The following is a 19,839-nucleotide window of genomic DNA, read 5'->3' as shown; positions in this document are numbered from 1 at the left end:
CCAGCTCCCTGTTTGTGGCCTGGGAAAGGAGTCAAGGACGGCCCAAGGCCTTGGGACCCTGCACCCATGTGGGAGACCCAGAAAGAAGTTCCTAGCTCCTGGCTTTGGATCAGCGCAGTCCTGGCTGTTGGGGTCACTTGGGAAGTGAATCATCGGACGGAAGATCTTCCTCTCTGTCTCTCCTCCTCTGTGTACATTTGCCTTTCCAATAAAATAAATAAATCTTAAAAAAAAAGTACTGCTGCACAGGACTGTGTATAACGCTTTGCAGACAGTTGGTGCTAAACGAGCTACAAGTGGTCAACCAAAAGTCACAGCCAGCAGGCAGGAGGAGGTATCCCCTAAGGCCAGCACTGGAAACTTGAAAACAGATTTGGTGTCTCTTGTGAGGTAACACATTTCACAGGGGGTATACAAACAATAATGTTGCCACAGAAGAAATAATATGCTTTGTAGGAAAAAAAAATGAAGACAGTAGATATAAAAAGAACTGATGAGCAAGAGGTCTTGGAAGCTACCACAAGGGAGAGTCTCACAGATGCCAGGGAATCTCTTTAAAGATTTTGTTTATTCCAACTCAAATTCAACATACCGTATGATCCAGCAATAGCACTCCTAGGAATATATCCAGAACACTTGTTTTATGAGAAACCAACATGCACTCCTATGCTCATAGCAGCACAATCAGTAATTGCAAAAACATGGAAGCAACCAAAATGCCCATCAACATAGGATTGGATAAGAAAGCTATGGTTCATCTACTCCATGGAATACTACTCAGCTATTAAAAAAAACAAAATGCAGTTCTTTGTGGCCAAATGGGCCAAACTGGAAACCATAATGCTAAGGGAAATGAGCCAATCCCAAAAGGTTAAATACCACGTTTGCCTTAATTTAAGATGATATGATGTTATGTATAACATGTTATGTTTTGAATGTTATATGTTGTGTATAAACTAAAATTGAAGTATAGGTGAGGTGGTCACAGAAGGTGACTGGGAACTCGCATTTACTTTTAACATATTGGTTACTCATTACTATGTCAATTAATTCCATAATGATGTAAATTTTTGCTGATGGTATGTTGGAGCTTTCAATTGACTGGGATGATACTCTGCTGGCTCTGTCTTCAGACCAGAGAGGGTATACCTAGGAAGCCGTTGAACTTGACTGGACAATAAGATGCTGGACTCTATGTTTGGTATACGCTTGCAATGGGGGAATCTCAACTGAACTTGGACTATGGTTATGCCACAAGGTGGAGGAATCCACCATGGTGGGAGGGTTTGAGGAGGGGTGGGGAGAACCCAAGTATCTATGTAACTGTGTCACATAATACAATGTAATTAATGAAGTTAAATAATAAAAAAAAAAAAGATTTTGTTTATTCATGTGAAAGGCAGAGTGACAGAGAGGGAAAGACACACACATACATCTTCTACTATCTGTTGGTTCACTCCCCAAATGGTTGTGACAGCCAAGGCTTCACGAGTCTGAAGCCTGGAGCCAGGAACTCCATCTGGGTCCCCCACATTGGTGGCAGGGGCCCGAGTAGTTCTGCCGTCTTCTGTTGCCTTCCCAGGCACGTGAGTACAGAGCTGGATCAGAAATGGAGTAGCAGGGATTAGAACCAGCACTCCAATATGGGATGGGGGTGTCCCAGGCAACGGCTTAATTTGCTGTTATAATGCTAGCCCTGCCAGGGCATCTTCCTAGGGTGTTTTAGGGGGTGAGTATTTGCAATGAACACACCAAGTTAGGATGGCCACATTCCAAACCGGGCTGCCTTCTTTTAACATGTGCCTCTGGCTCTTGGCTGAAGCTTCCCGCTAATGCAGACAGCCTGGGAGGCAATGGCGATGGCTCAGCAATTGGGCTCCAACCACCCCCATGGGAGGCCCGGCTGAGTTCCTGGATTTTGGCTGGGGCTGCAGTTGTGGACATTTGGGGAGTGAGCCAGTGGATGGGAGCGCTGTGTCCATCTGTCTCTCGAGGAAATTAAAACAACACAGAGAAAGACACATGTTCTTTGGATTACTGTTACTGTTGTTACTATTTATTGAACCCCTTGAGGTACAGTAACCTCTTGAGATTTCCTAGCCTTATGATTCTTGGCAAAGCATTCTACTAAGGTAAGCCACATAGGTTTTTTTGTTTTGTTTTGTTATTTTCACTTTTTTTTTAACCTACAAGCTGTGTTATGTATACCAAGCAGCTCTAAACACGATTATAATTCTCTATGAAAGATCTGTCACTGAGAGATGCTTCTGACTTTCTTCAGAATCTTCTGGAGAACACCATCCACACACCATCTTGTAGGACCAGTGCTCTAAGAGCCAACGCGGCGAGAGGGCTTTGCGTCTGCATTTACCTGAGTTTGTTGTTGCAATGGGAGCAACGGAAGCAGCTGATGTGAAACACTTGCTGGTTGGCCAGGAGACGCTCCATGGGATACACTGTCTTCTGACATTCCACACAGGTCTCTCGTGCAGGTGCCTGGAACTTCTAGAAAAGGACCAAGTGTGGATTTAGCGAAGGTAGGGCTGTCAGGACTCTGCTGAGATGGGGCGTAGGATGTACTGCTTTAGCTCAGGACTCCCTTAGCTGTCAGTCCTCATGGCAGCACTAACCCAGCTACCATTCTATCAATGGACTCCTTGACGCCAAGAGGTTCCCCTGGATTCCTTCCCCAACTTGTCTGGCTGTAGCTGCACTGAGTTGGGAGTGGACTGCACAGAGGCTCAGAGAAGCCACACACACACACACACACACACACACACACGTTAGGAGCTTGGGGCAGGGTGGAGGGGGCATGGATGGCGAGGCAATGTCCACACACAGAGGAGAAAGGACTACAAGTGCTGTCACAGCAGGACAGATGACCGTAAGGCTGAAGCGGACACACCTCAAGCAGAGGAAGAACATGTGGCTTGGGGAATTGGGAAAAGGGGTTTCAGTCAAGCAGCTTTTATTCCCACTCTGCCTACAACTTTGATTTGCTCAGTCAACGAGGCAGAATACTCAACAGGTCAAAACTGACGCATGAAAGGAATCCCTTATAAAAGACAAACCATTTCATTAGGACTCCAAGGCACAGCTCACTTAAGCTAGTGGTTGTAAACAATTTCTAACAACAATGGAGAATAAAGGCAGGGACTGTATGGGAGCAGGCACTAGTTGATGACTGTTGAGGGATTCATGAACTGCTTGTCAAATGTAGAACTGGGTGGATACAGTGGGTCTCCTGGTCAATTTAAAGTATAGAAAATAGTTGGTATTCTAATGCTAATAAAAGCTAGGATTCCAAAAATGCAAGTTTTTACATGATAAGAATAGGTCCCATGGCTGAAATTGCAGGGGAGTGGAAGTCAAAAGCCTGTAAGTGTGTGTTGCCCCGGACTTGCCCAACGTGGTCACATGGGCCAGGAGATGAGGAAGCAGCCAGCGCTTGGGATGGCAGCCAGCGCTTGGGATGTCACCCAGGGAAAAAATCCTGACAAAAACCCACATGGGGTGGTCAAAAATACAAACTGACCCCAAGGCCCAGGACCTGCCTAAAATGAAACAGGTTATGAGCCAAACAATATTTTGATTTAAAACAAAAATCTGGAAAGAGGTAAACCCACCCACCCCCCCAGCAAAAATTCAGATGGCAAATTCACTGCTCCATGATTCATTAGGAAGTCAAGCAAAAACTAAGAATTTTCCAGGTGGATTTAAGCAATGAGAGTAGAAAATGAAATTTACATAAAGGAGTTTCATAAAATTAGTGGTAGACACTTCAGTACAAGTCAAGCGACTTATGAAAAGTAGAGAGAAGAGCCCCAGTTCTGGGGGGAGCCGCCTGTCCAGTCTGCCAGGTGCATTGTTGCCATTAAATTTTGCTAACAACTTTACTGCAGAAAACAAGAACAACAAAATTGAGTGGAAATGGCTAGTTAAAGCATATCATTCTTCCTTCCAGGGACAGAGTCCTAAAAAGAAAACAAAATTTCCTAAGAAATCAAAGCTTAAGGGAGACATCTAAATGGGCCTCCATGTTACTGTACTGAATACTTTTGGGAAAAATGAAGGAATTGCTTTGAACTCAGATTTTTTTTTTTTTCTTATTATGGATACTTCTATCAAGACAACTTAAATCCAGATGTTTAATTAGATTCTTGTTAAAAGGATCAGGCTCTTGTGATGCATGCGGGGCACACGTTAAAATGTAACAGATATTACCTGGGTGTGATGGTACAATTGAGATCATTGAAGACAGTTTGTACAAATGACAATTCACTTAGCACAAAAACATTTTTGTCAGACCAGAAATATTTTTCAGTTACACAGAGGTGATAATTTTTGACCCCATGAACTGGATTTAGGAGAATAAATACTGGCCAATAAGGACAGAGCAAAGGGCAGAAACTGCACTTGGGACAGAGGCACTGAAGCACACCTCCTCCACACACACACTGTGGAAGCGTGCAGCCCAGAGAACAGACAGGAGAACCTGGGAGAAAGTCAAAGTTGAGCTCACATTAGGAGGAAAGTGGAAGGCAGGAGCAGAAATTAGGTACCGGGAGCAGGAGGCGGAAGCTGCAAGAGACAAACAGGAACCTTCAGTGAATACACAGCATTCTGCTTGCCCTGGTGTGCTCGACCACACCGGGCTGAAACTCAGAGACACAGAACCAAGAACAGGCCCCATTTTCTCCCTTTTCTCAAGTGACCACGCCCATGACGGCACATCAACCTCACGTGCCTCTGCCCACGGCTGGAACCTATCCCAGCTCAGGAGTGCCAGGAGGGTCTCATTCATAATTCTTTAGTGTCTTACTAACTGCCACAACAGACCCACAGCCTTCACCCACCCAAGTGAGAATTCCTTTTCCTCCATATCAAATGAATAGACTGCCAGAGCAAACAAGTAACCACAAGCTCTTCTCCAGCCAGACCTACCCGGGCCCCAGTACTCCTATTACACTCTCCGGATATTATTTAGGGTGCGTGGCAGCCGCCCAGGGGACCTCACGGTTGAGGATCCCAACAGGGAAGGACGCCAGGTCACAGTGGCTGTGGCTGTGCTTTCCCTTTATTTTCTCTGTCCCGGGCTTTCAGCCATCGTTCTGTGATTGCCCCCGTGTCTATTCAGACAACAGGAAGCATAGTCAGTGCCCAGCAATCTCTACCATTCTCGTAGTCCTGGCAAACATCCTGCCCATGCCTCCAGGCATGCTCAGACTTGGCAGTGCCAATGTGAGAGTGCCAGCTGGTTTTTTTTTATCTTTGCAGCATATAGATGTATATTTTTTTCTGTTAGTAAGAGATGTTTTTCATCCTTTTCCATACCATTTCTCATTGGGATGTCAGCCGCCGGATTGACACCCAGAACTCCTGACTCAAGAAACCCACTAGGCATGTTCTCAGCTGCCCTGGTTTGTTTGTTTTTCCCTGGTGGAAGGCAACTCTTTGGGGGAAAGAGAGCAAATACTAACCCAAAGGGAAGTAATCTTACTACAGTATTGTGAGAGTCTTTACTTTGCTTCCAACTGAAATGCACAGAGCGCGCCTTCAGGATACTCTGGGTCCAGGGAGGCAGCATGTAAATAAATAGTGGACACCCTTGAGCTCCGTGCTTCCCCATGAGGCGGTGCCCCTCTGCCGGTGAGTGCACACTTCGGCTATTTTCCCAATAAACCTGCATCTACCTTCCTTCACCCTCTTACTTCACACACATTTTTTTTTAGTCCAACGGAGACCCCAAGTTTGCGTGCGCGCGCGCATGCGTGTCAGCGAGCTGCAGCTAAGCGACGCTAAGTGCTTAGGTACAGTGAGGTCAGGAGAGACTTCCGTATTGATGTCAGGTCTTTATCTTCCTGATAGAACGTCACGGAATGCCTTGCATGTCCTCCTCCCAGTTTGTGTAAAATATCTAAGTAATAAAACTGAAATCTACACAGCAACTGGTTGTGCTGGTTCTGTGTACCCTTAACCGCTTCCTTGGCTGGGAAACTCTCCGTGAAAGCACTGGGGGGTGGAGCAAGGTCAGTGCACTGGAAAAGCACTGCACAGTGAGAGAAGACGCTAGAAGCCCCCTCCTGGCATGATTCCGGCAGCTTTGCAAAACAGCATCAAAGCTCTTACCCTGTGCTGTCCATAGGGATGGGCAGCTCGCAGGGCACCATGAGGGGTGCTCTTGGCAGGTAGGTGCATTCTTTCTTTGCATCCATGAGCAGGACTAGCCAACGGAGGAAGCCCAGGACAAGACTGTCTCGGGTATGGTAGAAATGAACATAAATTCCCAGAGGCAGCACATTGGCTGGCCTTTCCCTCCCCCTGCAAACATTTGGGGCGGTTACAAAGCTTAAGAAACCTCAAATCTCCCCAACCCCCAACTTTACTGTGATGTAGTTAACAAAAACCTCCGAGTTGGGGCAGAGGTTGTAGTACTGCTCACAACACCTGCATCCCATATGCAAAGATCCCAGCCGTGCTATTTCCTGTACATCTCCCTACTAACGTGCCTGGGAACTCCATGGATGGTGGCCCAGTTGCTCAAGACCCTGCCATTCATGTAGGAGATTCAGATGGAGTCCCTGGCTCCTGGCTTTGGCTTGGCTCAAATAGGGCTATTGTGGCTATCTGGGGAGTCAGTCAACAGATGGAAGATACCTATGTCTCTCCCTCTCTTTCTTTGTTTTCAAAGTAACCAAATCTTTAAAATCAAACAAACAAAAACCAGAAATGGGCCAGCATTGTGGAATAGGAGAAAAACCAACTGCCCATGATATTGGCGTTCCATATTGGTGCCAGTTTGTGTCTTGGCTGTCATGTTTATTTTTTAAAGATTTACTTTTAATTTTTATTGGAGAGTCAGATATACAGAGAGAAAGATCTTCCATCCATTGATTCACTCCCCAAGTGACCGCACTGGCCAGAGCTGAGCTGATCCGAAGCCAGGAGCCTCTTCCGGGTCTTCCACATGGGTGCAGGGTCCCAAGGCTTTTGGCCGTCCTCAACTGCTTTCCCAGGCCACAAGCAGGGAGCTGGATGGGAAGCAGGGCCTCTGGGATTAGGACTGGGATCCATATGGGATGCTGGTGCATGCAAGAAAAGGACTTTAGTCGCTAGGCTACTACACCGGGCCTGTCTGTTCCACGTTTGAGCCAGCTCCCTATTAATGTTCCTGAGAAAGCAGAGGAAGATGGCCCAAGTCCCTGAGCTCCCATGTGGGAGCTCCTGGTTCCTAGCTCTGGCCTGATCCTTGCCACTGCAGCCACTTGGTGAATAAACTAGCAGATGAAAGATCTCTCTTCCTGCCTGTCTCACCCTAACTCTTTCAAATAAATAAATCAGTCTATAAAACAAAAGCAGAAAATCCTGAGTCTCTTATGCAAGAAGGGCCTGACCCTTTTCTCAGGGTTTATAGAGCTGTTCTCAGAACAACTTCAACCTTATTAGGTCAAGTCCCATCAACTGAGCTCGGCAGCATGTTGAAAGTACACAAAAGTCCTAACTTTTAAAGGACTATGCTATTTTTTTTTTCCTGATGGAACTAAAATTTGAAAGGAATTGAGTCTCTACCTTACATGTCCTATTTTCAATAATAGGCAGGCAGGCGGTAGGAACAGTTATTTTCCAGGATGTGTGGGACCTCAAAATCTATTCTGAGTGAGCAAGTTTATTCTTAGCTTTATGTAATTTTCCAAAGTGGAGAAACAACTTCTGTTGCACTGTCTATACCCGTAAGCAGGTCTTCCCATACACATCCACTCTGCCTGCAGACTCCAAAGGGGGAATTTGAAGAGCGAAAAAACAAACTGCCCTTGGAGTTGTCATTGGGTCCCACCCCAGGCAAAGTGCACCATGGTCACTGGAGCTCTGGGCCACAGGCAAACAAAGGCAGTTGGGCCAGTTGATTCTCAATTTAACACAACACCTACAAGCTGAAGCACACATGCGTGAGTGCCGGGCTGTCTGCTTGCTCCTGCTGAGCGAGCAGGGCAAGGCAGTAGGCATGGTCTGAGGCAGGTGCCAGAAGGCAGGTGCCAGAAGGCTCTGACCCCCTCGGTCCTGCACCCACACTCATCAGCTCCATAGGAATCAGAGGGGAATTCAACTTACTACAGGATCAGCTGAGCCCAGGATAAGCCCGTGCCTAGTAACTGAGGCAGGGAAGGAAGATTGTGCTGAGAACTATTCTTCAGAACAGATTTATATTAGCTGAGTCCTCTGTTAGGAGGAATCCAGGATTTAGGTCAAATCTGCTAGCACTTGTAGGAACCACAGACAAGGACCGCTCAGAGTGACAGTTGCAGGGGAAGGTGGGGGTGGGGGAGGGCTTTGCTACTTTGTTATCCAGATGCCAGGGGAAGGGCTGAGGACGCAGCAGCAGCTCTCCAAGGCCACACCTTGTCAGGCTGAGTCAAAGCGCAGACTTCTTCATCTTGTCCTTGCTTTCTCATATTTTTTTCCACTTTTTGTCCCATTCCAAAAACCTTACTTATCCTATAGATCTCAAGTTTCTTTTTAAAGACTTATTTATTGGAAACTCAGAGGAGTTAGAGAGAGAATCTTTCCATCTAGTGGTTCATTCCCTAGATGACCACAATGATCAGGGCTGGGTTAGGCCAAAGCCAGGAGCCAGGAGCTTCATTCGGGTCTCCCACATGGGTGGCAGGGGCTCAAGGGTTTGGGCCATCTTCTTCTGCTTTCCCAGGCCACAAGTAGGAGCTGGATGGGAAGCAGAGCAGCTGGGACACAAACCAGTATCATATAGGATGCAGGCATTGCAGACAGAGATACTGCCTGCTTTGCCACAATGGCGGCTCCTACATCTCACCTTTATTTGAAAATCATTCGGTATCCCTCTGGGCCAGAGTTGAGACAATGACATCCCATATGGGAGTAGCAGTTTGAGTCCCAGCTGCTCAACTTCTAATCCAGCTCCCTGCCAATAAGCCTGGGAAATCAGCAGAAGACGGTACAAGTACTCGGGCCCCTGCCACCTTGTGGGAGACCTGGCTGGAGTTCTGGACTCCTGGCTTTGGCCTGGCCCAGCCCTGGCTGCTATAACCAATGAGTGGATGCAAGATCTCTTTGTGTGCCTTGCCTTCTCTGCCACTCTTTCAAATAAAGGAAATAAATCTTTCAAAAAAATATTTCTTGTTCCCTTATACCTGTACCATTTAAATCCTGGATTCTCTGTTTTCTTCTGTTGTTCCACACCCTCATCTACGACTTCTCTACATCCATTCTGTGCAGCAAAACTGGACCAAGGGGCCTAGTATACACGGTATAGAGACAGAAGCATGACAGGTATGGACACAAAGTTAGGGCAGCACAAACCGCCTGAAAATAATTCCTATCTAATGCATTCCCCTCAGAAAGCTTGAAAATAGAACCCAGCGACTTTAGAGAGCAGCAGAGGAGAAAGACACAAAAGAAGGGTGAGGATGTTTGCTCATGAGGCAACAAGGCACGAGCAAGGCTGTCACGAAAACAAATCAGGTAACAGGCCACAGGTTAGTCTTGGAGGGGATTTGCAAACTTTTTTTGGGGGGGGGTCTTATTTTTATGAAATCTGTGTTTTCTCAGAAAAGACAAAGTTGTTTTTAGAATTTGGGGACTGTAAGAAGACCAGAGTCTGAGTAACCTAGCAAAATTTTCTTAGCATATAAAAACTCTTGTATATTCCTAGCCATCTACTTTCATACCCTGGTATAAAGTGTAGCTTGAAGGCTGAATTTACAGAAAATGGGCTAGGCAACTCCCTTTCCAGTGGTTACATTAAAAAAATTGTCTTTATTTTAATATTGATTACATGGGTGAAGGGGGTGCAGACCCATGTAGTTACAGCCTTTCTTAAGAAGTGCTAACCCACACGCAGGCCAGGGAGCCTCAGTTTCAGCACATGGTATCATTCTGCCCAAGATGCTGAATTTTTTTTAAAAAACAGATTTCTCATATTTCTCACTTTACGGGCTTCACCTTTTCACAAATTTATGAGCTTGGACATTAAAAAATAAAGTCACATGATTGGAACTTCAGGTTTTCTTTAAAAAGTTTCCAGAATTTTCCAGATTTCAAACTAGAGAGAAACCTCTGGGACCAACCACCTGAACAGAGGACAGGATGTTTCTGGGCACAGTGCCTGGCGGACAGGGGCGCGTATCTGGTGCTACTGCGGGTGGCAGTGGCCGCAAGGATTGAAGGTGTATCGGGCTCCCCTAACAGGTCTGTCTTTGCAGGTTCAGGGATATTTGGCCATCATACCTTCACTGACTTAGGAGGAGAACTTTCAGAAAAGCTGGAGGCTCTTGCATCTGGACTCAGTGGCTTGGGGTGGACAGGCTGCTGGGCCTCACTCTTAACCTGGGAGTTACCTGCTTGAGTTACAAAAGGAAGACATTTTATTGTATTGTAAGGGAAGTTTCAGAAAAGACTTTTCCAGAAGGCAAAGTCTGGCCACCGTCCATCAACAACAGGTCCTCTCAATACCATGAGGAGCCTTGGCTCTGACACACAAACCTAGGCTCTTTTTCACCTTTTGCCACATACCAGAAGAATCCAAACCACCCTGAAAACATCTTTCTACTGTAGAGTATTTGTCTTTTTTCCAAGGCTGTTTACTGACTTTGGTGTTTTTCAGATAGTTTATACTTCCAGTGGCTTCTGGGGTGGTTCACCGAAATTAGAAAAATGGGAGAGTGTGAGAACAGAAATTTTAATCCATGTGCACCTGCCAGGTTTGGTTAGCAGATATCCATGGGTGAGGACTGTGGAAAAGGGCTCCGTGAAGCTCTATTTCATGATCATACAGGTGCCAACTTCATGAGTTAATTTCCTGCCGGGGCATTCAACTCAGTAGCAGAACAGAAAAGCCGTTTACACAGCTTCTGAACAGCCATAAAAGAATTCCTTAGACATCTCGAGTCGAGTCAACACAGTAATAGAAGATTATGGCTTATTTTAAAAACAATATTTTGCAAATCTCATCAAAACTCAGCTTTTACATCTAAGCCAAATGATTGCAAAAGGAATATTCCTGGATCCAAACAGCAGAGTTTTCCTCTGAAAATGTAAGGCAGGATTGGCCAGAGATCTGTTGGGCGCATGCCTTCTGCTTCAGCGGTGGGGTTTTCAGCATCTAATTAGCTGGGGGAGGAGCTAGAAATCCACATACATTTCAAAAGAATATACTGAAAAACAGAACCAAAAATGGACTTGGTGAAAACCAAACTTTTTTTTTTTTTAACTTTGGGAGAAATAAGGATCAAAAATGGTTCCAGAATAGGACGAAAGGGTGGCAGAACTCAACACCCACAGGAAAACTCTAAGAGGTTCTTCAACTCCTACTATTGTTTTATCCCTGTAAATGAACAATATCCTCCTTGCTTAAACATCTACTAAATGAAACCTCAAAATTAGTTTATGCAGTTTTAATTCTGAAATGGTACATGCCAAAAAGCAGGATAAGTTCAATTAGAAAAGCAGCAAGTTTATCATACGTAATCGAATATGCCTTCCCCTAAACCATGAAACGTGCGGAATGTCTTCCACCTTCAGTCCTTACAGCCAAGCGGGAGATTTGATCAGCTTGCGGTCGGACCCGGCAAGTTTTCTGAACCCTGTCAGCAATGGGTGTGTACCAGAATCAAAAACAGATGTCAGACAAGGACCTCACTCTCCCCACCCAACAACAGAGGCTTACAGGACGCATCTCCAGAGGGCAGGGAACCGACAGCTTGGCTAGTCTCAGCCGCAGAAACCTACAAAAAAAAAAAGATGGGGGGGATTAAGAATCACATTAAAAATAAAAGAGCAAGCTGCTGTTAATACCATAAAAACCTGCTGACTCCAGTCAGTCCCCAGCTGCCTGGGGGAAATAACGGGCACTGGAACAGCTGAGCACTTAAACAAGTGGCAGCAAATTGTCTTTTATGAGGATATTAGCGTGCCTCTCAATTACAGAGTAGCGCGAGAAACAGACTGCATGCAACTGCCAAAAGTGTGCCTCATCTCTCTTTATAAAAGAACTTGTAAACCATAGCTCTCCACGCGGGCAGAGCGGGGGTGGCATGGGAGCAAAAGGCCACCCCGGATAGGCAGGGCAGCGGAGCTCCTCACCATGGAAGCACCACGCTCCACAAGGCGAGACAAAGCACCTGGGGAAAAGGACCGTACTTACTCTTCCTCTCCTAGCTGCTATTTCCCAGCGAGATGCATTCTGTTGAAACAAGCTGGACCATACAGAAGACTTTTTGATAGTTAAAAAAAAAGAAAAAAAGTTTATCTGATACTCACCTGATACATCTGATACAATGGACTCTACCTGCTTTCTCTCCCTCCTTCCCACTGGCTCCTAAGCCTTGCCAGTGACTTCCTCCAAACACAAAATCATAAAGGATCTAAAAGTGACCCACTGTACACTCTTCACGTAATATCCTTTCATTTGCATGTTGGCAGCGTTGAGTGTTTATGTCAGGATGTCTAATGTGCTGAATAAATTTACAGTGGAGATCAAGTTGATGGCAGAACGCACCTGTGTTTCAGTATGACCATTCAACTTTTTCATAACACTCATTCTGACATGGCATGAAACAAAGCAATATAAGTACCCAATTAATCGCCCTACATGTATTATTTCTTTTCTTAAAAAGATTTTTTTTTTAAGATTTATTTTATTTTTATTGCAAAGTCAGATACACAGAGAGGAGGAGAGACAGAGAGGAAGATCTTCCATCCACTGATTCACTCTCCAAGTGACCACAACAGCTGGTGCTGCGTTGATCTGAAGCCGGAAGCCAGGAACTTCCTCCAGTTCTCCCACGCGGGTGCAGGGTCCTAAGGCTTTGGGCCGTCCTCGACTGCTTTCCCAGGCCACAAGCAGGGAGTTGGATGGGAAGTGGGGCTGGCAGGATTAGAATTGGTGCCCATATGGGATCCTGGTGCATTCAAGGTGAGGACTTTAGCCGCTAGGCCACCGTGCCGGGCCCTACATGTATTATTTCATTTACTGACAAGGAATAAATTTGTGTGTCCAGCTTTAAAACAGCTTTCTGATTTTGCTAATTCGTAGGCACATTCATCTCAGGCTGTTGTTGTCTCAGCTCCGATGTGATCACCCCGAGCCTTTGGGGTAAACTGAACGCTAATCATGACATGACCACACACGGGCAGCCCTGTGACTTCACGCTGCCACAGCCAGACATGAACAGGTGAGAGTTATCAAACTCTTCATGATATGAAAGCACAAATTAACTTGCAAGAAAAGGAAAAACAATACTTTGGTAAAATAGTCCATTTCAAGTCTGTTTATATTAAAAGCCAAAAAACATTCATCTAGTGCTAAAGAACTGGTTAACAAGAGAGGCTAACAGAACGATAGTGACCGAGGCTCTGCAGTTTTGCAAATTTTAAGGCAGCCAAGGATTATAAACCTGCAGGATGGACATGAAGAACATACATACGTATTTTAAAATATGTATTTATTTTGATTTCAAAGAGCTCCAGAGGGAAAAAAAGATGGAGTGAGAGGTCTTCCATCTGCTGGTTCACTCCCAAAATGGCCATAAGACTAGAGTTGAGCTGATCTGAAGCCAGGAGCCAGGAGCTTCTTCTGGGTCTCCCACATTAGTACAGGCCTTAGGCCTGGGCCATCTTCTGCTGCTTTCCAATGTCTTAAGTAAGGAGCTGGATTGAAAGTGGAAGCAGCTGGAACATGAACCAGCACCCATACGAGATCCCTGCATTGAAGATGGGGGCTTAGCCCACTACGCCATGGTTTTAGCCCCAATATGTCCTATCTTTTATTTTTTTTTAAGGGTAATTTATTTTTATTGGAAAGTCAGATCTACAGTGGGAAGGAGAGACAGAGAAAAAGATGTTTCATCTGCTGGTTCAATCCTTAAGTGGTCACAACAGTCGGTGCTGAGCCAGTCTGAAGCCAGAAGCCAGGAACCTCCTCCAGGTCCCCGGCATGGGCACAGGTTTCCCAGGCCCCAGGCCACCCTCCACTGCCCTCCCTGGCCACAGGCAGAAAGCTGGAAAGGAAGCAGAGCAGCCAGGACACAAACCAGCACCCACACAGGGTCCTGGCCATGCATTAGGCTACTGCATTGGAGTACTATCTTAAATCCTTCTCTTCCACACCCACTTCCCAATCCGTCATTTAGTCACATTGAAGTCTTTTTAGGCTATTATTTAAATGTTCTGATCCTTCAGTTCGGTTTAGAGTTCCAGTTTCATATCAGTGTGAAAACAGTCCAGAAGGAAATACGATATCCGATTAGAGCAAACCCCAGTATTCTTTTCCAGAGGATTATTTTCTAGATTATGTTTGTAAGGTAGACAAGGAAGGGATTTAAAAATGTTTTATATTATACACAGAAAATTCCAAACATAATTTACTCAGTTATTCTTGAGAAATAATCTCCCATTGAAAACAGGAGACAAACAGGCAGTTTAAGGGGAAAACACAGCGCATGGTACTGGGCCTAGGGACCGATGCTGAGCCCATTGCTGTAATCACATGTACAAGTTGGGGGTGGGCGTTGTGGGGGAGTGCCCAGGGCACTGCTTGGGGTACCTGCACCCTATGTGAGCACCCTGTCTTTACTTCTCACCCAGCTTCCTGCTGGGGCACACCCTGGCATGTAGCAGGTGGTGACTCCGCCACCTGGGGCCCTTTCGTCCATGTTGGAGGTCCAGACAGAGTTTTGCGTTCTTGGTTTTGGCCTGACCTGGCCCTGGCTGTTACGGGCAAACAGGGAGTAAGCCAGCAGATGGGAGATTGCTATCTCTGTCTCTCTCTGTTCTTTAAATAAATAAAAAACAGAAGCAACTTCAGTAAAAACGTGTGTTTGATGATTGTATGATTATATGACTGAGTCACACAAGCCTATCAAGTATTATCTCAACATAAAGTGTTAATATGTTCTTTATATCGTGTGAGTTACTATAAATGTTAATGTGTTGTTCAAAAATCTGCTGTGTTGAAGCTTGAAAATTATTGGGTTTTTTTTTAAAAAGTTTTATTTATTTGTTTTTTGAAAGTCAGAACTAGAGAGAGAGGGATAGACTGAAAGAGATCTTCCAGTGGTTGGTTCATTCCCTAGAAGGTTGCACTTGCCAGGGCTTGCCAGGCCAAAGCCAGGAGCTTTTTCATGTCTCCCTTGAGGACAGCAGGAGTCCAAACCCTTGAGCCATCTTCTGCTGCTTTTCCCAGGCCAGAAGCAGGCAGCTGGATGGAAAGGGGGACACCCGGAACACGAGTCAGCTCCCCTATGGGATGCCAGCGCTTGCAGGTAGATGACTAGTCTGATACTCCACTGTGCCAGCCCCTATTGCTGTGTGTGTGTGTTTTACAAGACTGATTGATTGATTTGAAAGTCACAGCTACAGAGAGGGTGGGGGGAGGGACAGACTGAAGCAGAGATCTTCCTGCTGCTGGTTCACTTGCTAGAGGGCTGGGCTGGGCCGAGCTAGGAGCTTTTTCATGTCTGCCACGTGGGCAGCAGGCAGCCAAACACTGGGGCTATCTTGCAATGCTTTTTTCAGGCCATTAGCAGGGTGCTGGATTGGGAGTGGAGCAGGTGGGACATGGTCAGCACTCAGTGGTACCTGAACATGCTCTGCCACAATGCCAGCCTGAGAAAATGATTGCTCTTAAAACATTTTGACAATTTCCTTGCCTTGGAAGAATGGCATCACAGGTGTAATCGAACCAGTGACCTTTTCTCCTGAGATAGATCCCTGTGATGGATTTGAAAGCTTTCTCCTCGTCTTTCATTTAATTTTCCACAGGGACAGAAAGACTGAAGAGATTGGGTTTTAGGTTGGCAGAGAGCATGGTAAACATACCTAACATAAATATTGCTGCTTACTGCAATGGAGATATTTATTGAATGATTAATGCATAAAACACTAAAGTGAGTTGTTGGAAGTATTCAGTGGCTTTCCATTACTGTGAGACTTCTTCCAACACACGCACAGCCTTGCACCTTGGCCTGGCCTTCCTACAAACCTGTCTCTTCCTCTCTGTCTGTGTGTACTTCACATTTCAGCCAAACTCTCAAGCCTATGATTCATCAGTAAGCCACAATCTGGTTTCCAAGCCTCTGTTGTATCTGTATGCCCTTCTTTTTTTAAAATTTATTTATTGTAAGGCAATACAGAGAGAAAGATCCTCCATCTGTGGGATCACTCTGCAAGTGGCCACAATGGCTAGAACTGGGCTGATCTGAAGCCAGGGGCTTCCTTAGGGTCCTCTCACATGGGTGCAGGGTCCCAAGGCTTTGGGCCATCCTCCACAGTTTCCCCAGGTCTCAAGCAGGGAGCTGGATGGGAAGTGGAGCAGCTGGAACATGAACCGGTGCCCATATGGGATCCTGGTGCTTGCAAGTGGAGGATTTAGCCACTGAGCCATCATGCTGGGTCCCTGCATGTCCTTCTTTTGCTGATGCAATTTTCCCTAATTTACTTAGCTTATTTTTCTTTTAAATTTTTAAAATTTTCTTTTTAATATTTTACTTTCTTTTTACATAGTTGACAGGAATGCTCGTCCACGTGGGACTCTGATTAGGGTGGGGAGGACTGACATGAGGAAGGTAGGTGGGACACGATTCATTTTTTTTTCTTTTGTGTCCACAGGGGAGGAGGGGGAGGAGCCTCTTCTTGCTGTCAAGCTTCATCAGCACCACGAGAGACAGTCACTTGGTGACACCTTAGAAACCCCAATGTGGGGAGTAGTTTTAATAGTTGGTTTAATTGCTGCAGAAAAATCTTTCCAAGGTCACTGGTTGACCAAGTCCACCCTAGTGCATCCCTAGACCCAGGAACATGCTGCAGAGCTGGACCAGGAGAATTCTCCAAGCTGTTCTGCTTTCTGTCCTCTGACAGGTCATTTACTGACCTAGATGAGCTGGCATGTTCCTCGTGTGCACCTGGACATGCTGTCCACTCCACAGGCATCAGTAACCGAGGAGCCCAGTCCTGACACAGACGCTCACTTGGCCTATTTCTACACATTGCTCAAGATGTGGCTCAGAAAGCCCCTTCTTCAGGAAGTCAGACCAAGTGGACCTGAGGCTGAGATCCAGAGTCCAGGATGCCTCTCTCCGTACCCATCGCACGGTTTTACAAGCCTCGATCTGCTCTCCATCCCATTTGTTACTGCTACCTCATCTAGGAAGATCACATGGAATGGTTGGTCTTTAGCTTTTAAACCCAGTATTTCCTACACTTGATACAATAGCTTTTGCTGCTGAACCATACCCCAAATTGATTGGACACATCGCCGAATGGCCTTCAAACTGGGCGCCCAGTGTGATGGCTCGGTGGCTAAATCCTCATCTTACACACGCCAGGATCCCATATGGGTGCCAGTTCATGTCCTAGCTGCTCCACTTCCCATCCAGCTCCCTGTCTGTGGCCTGGGAAAACAGTGGAGGATGGTCCAAAGCCTTGAGACACCCATGTGAGAGGGCCAGAGGAAGCTCCTGGCTCCTGGCTTCAGATCGGTTCAGCTTCAGTTGTTGTGGCCAGTTGGGGTTAGTGAACCAGGAAGATCTTTTTTTCTCTGTCTCCTCTTCTCTGTAAATTTGCCTTTCCAATAAAAATAAATAAATCTTTAAAAATATATATATATATGGAGATAAATATATCTCCACATATTATACTTAAATTAAGAATATACAAATATTTTAAGGATAACACATATAATGAATGAAGACAGTCACTAGGGGTGAGTGTTTGGGGTAGTGGTTGAGTCGCCCCTTGGAGTACCTGCATCCTGTGTTAGTGTGTCTGGGTTTGAGTCTCAGCTCCTGTTCAAATTAGCTTCCTGCTCAAGATCTTGTGTTCCTACCACCCATGTGGGAGACTCAGATGGAGTTCCCTGCTCCTGGCTTCGGTCTGCCCTATGCTGGCAAATGGAAGAACCTTTCCTCTCCCTCTCTGTTGATCCGCTTTCCTCCCTCTCCATTCCCTCCATCCCCCCAAAAAAGTCACTTTAGCTCTCTATGCCACATGAGCCTTCACTAAGCAAAACATTTTCCAAGGCAGGCTCACTATTTGGTCAGCTATTCATACACCCCAACTGAAATTATGTGACCTGCAAAAATGACAATCTGTCCTGGCAGCTGTTACCAAATTCCCAGACACTGTATAGCCTGGAGTTTCAGTTATTTCTAATTTTAGCACCTAATTTAGAACACATGCTTCCTTGGTAACTGGAGAGCAGCTGTTTGAACCCACCTTTTCTCCCTCGTGATGGGAGTTGCAGACCTCAGGGCCTGGGGGCACATTCTCCTTCTGGTCCAGTTTATGGCTTTTCATTTCACCACCAATGGCTTTCAGTTCATTCTACAAAATAAAGATAATCTGTTTAAAAAAAAAAACAACAACTCACCATTCCACTCTCCTCATAGCACATCTATTAAGTAAACTTGGAATGCTAAGGAAAAAAAAAAAACCACCAAATTCTTCTAAGAGGCTTCAGGTCCAAGCAACCCTTTAACTCTCACAAGCAGTGAGTTGACAAAAGCAGCTGCGTGGACACACCCCGCAGAGTTAAACCATCTGCAAGCTAGTCTAAAACCGGTGCTCGTTAGAATCCAGACACATCCAGAGACCACCCCCCAGCACACACCATTCTTGTGATTCACTCTTGGAGCAGCACAGCTGGTGGGAAGGCAAAGCTCGTGAGACTGACCAGAAAAGCCCCTTCTGGAGCAGGGAGAAGGAGGTGCAAAGTGCCAATAATTAAGAAATATACTGACCAGATACATAAATGCCCGGCCTAGAAAGAGAGACAGGGATGATGCATTCACATCAAAACCAAAATTACACTTCATGACATGACAATTTTTTTGTGTGTGATGTTCAAAAACTTTTAGGAAAAGTTCACATATTATACTAACAAAGTTATACTGAAGACATACCTGATTCTACTTATCATATCACAGCTTCAACATTAAAAAAGCATGCACTAGTATTGTCACACTTGCTTTTGGACAGAATGTTAAAGTTAACTTACCAATGAGATGTAAAATCAACCTAACCAAGTAAATGGCTAAGGCATTAGTCATTTGGTAACTTAGCACCTCTCTGTTCTCTGTGATCTTTAGGCATGGGAGGAAACAAGCCATTTACGGCCAGGGCATGTGTGACTGCCCCATTCAGGTGTGGTACTGTCCGGAGGTACATCTAGCAGGCGGAGCTGCCGCCAGCAGCACAGCGGACACATTCCAGCCCCACTGCTGTCTCACCGCAGCTGAAAACCCCGCCTCAGAAGCCACTGCCAGGGAGTCTGTGCCTCATTATGGCCTGCGGAATGCTTCTGGGATGAGATAAAATGCACATTTTTTACAAGAATTCCTTAAGACTTTTCAACTCTTAACAACTCCGGAGCAGAACCGTAAAGTAGTAACACTACTAGAAGTAAAAAAAAAAAAGTCACTAAACTGGTTTTTCTAGTCAGGGAGTCACTTGGTTGAAATGTTTGCAGTAGGAAGACAGTGAGAAGCAGCAAAGCCTGTAACAAGAGGAAATGGAAGGTTCCGGAACACCTATATTTGCTGTGTCATTTGGTCTGCCTTCCAAGAGAAATCTGCATTTACAGCGAAGAGTGGGCCTGTGATGCTCCACTTTACTGCTGTTTCCTAAGACTACAAGTGAAAAACCAAGCTGAAATGACTACTCAGAGCCCAGAGAACACTTGAACAATACTACTGGACACTGCATACCTAATTATGTAGAGAAAAGAAGGCTTAACTGTTGTGATACACAATACGCTGTCTAATATGAGACCTTTCCAGGCAGTCTGCAACAAAATTCAGTACTATCCTAATT

The 19,839-nt window shown here is 45.5% G+C and overlaps 1 protein-coding gene across 3 annotated transcripts in view; it reads right to left on the bottom strand.

Moving 5' to 3' along the window:
* Positions 1-19,839, bottom strand: part of LIMA1 (LIM domain and actin binding 1) — a 62,807-nt gene that overhangs the window by 2,419 nt on the left and 40,549 nt on the right. Inside the window, exons 6-9 of one of the 3 annotated variants that reach the window (XM_058673095.1) lie at positions 18,244-18,351; positions 11,672-11,756; positions 10,261-10,370; positions 2,372-2,505 (exon numbers count right to left, since the gene is read on the bottom strand). In XM_058673095.1, coding sequence (XP_058529078.1) covers positions 2,372-2,505; positions 10,261-10,370; positions 11,672-11,756; positions 18,244-18,351 — 437 coding nt within the window. Of the gene's footprint in view, positions 1-2,371; positions 2,506-10,260; positions 10,374-11,671; positions 11,757-18,243; positions 18,352-19,839 lie in introns of all 3 variants that reach the window. The other 2 variants (XM_004598970.4, XM_004598969.4) reach the window with 2 other exon arrangements.

This window comes from Ochotona princeps, chromosome 15 (assembly GCF_030435755.1).
Source record: "Ochotona princeps isolate mOchPri1 chromosome 15, mOchPri1.hap1, whole genome shotgun sequence".
Taxonomy (NCBI): domain Eukaryota; kingdom Metazoa; phylum Chordata; class Mammalia; order Lagomorpha; family Ochotonidae; genus Ochotona; species Ochotona princeps.
Note: the sequence above shows the minus strand (reverse complement) of the source record. Positions and strands in the feature narration are given on the sequence as shown.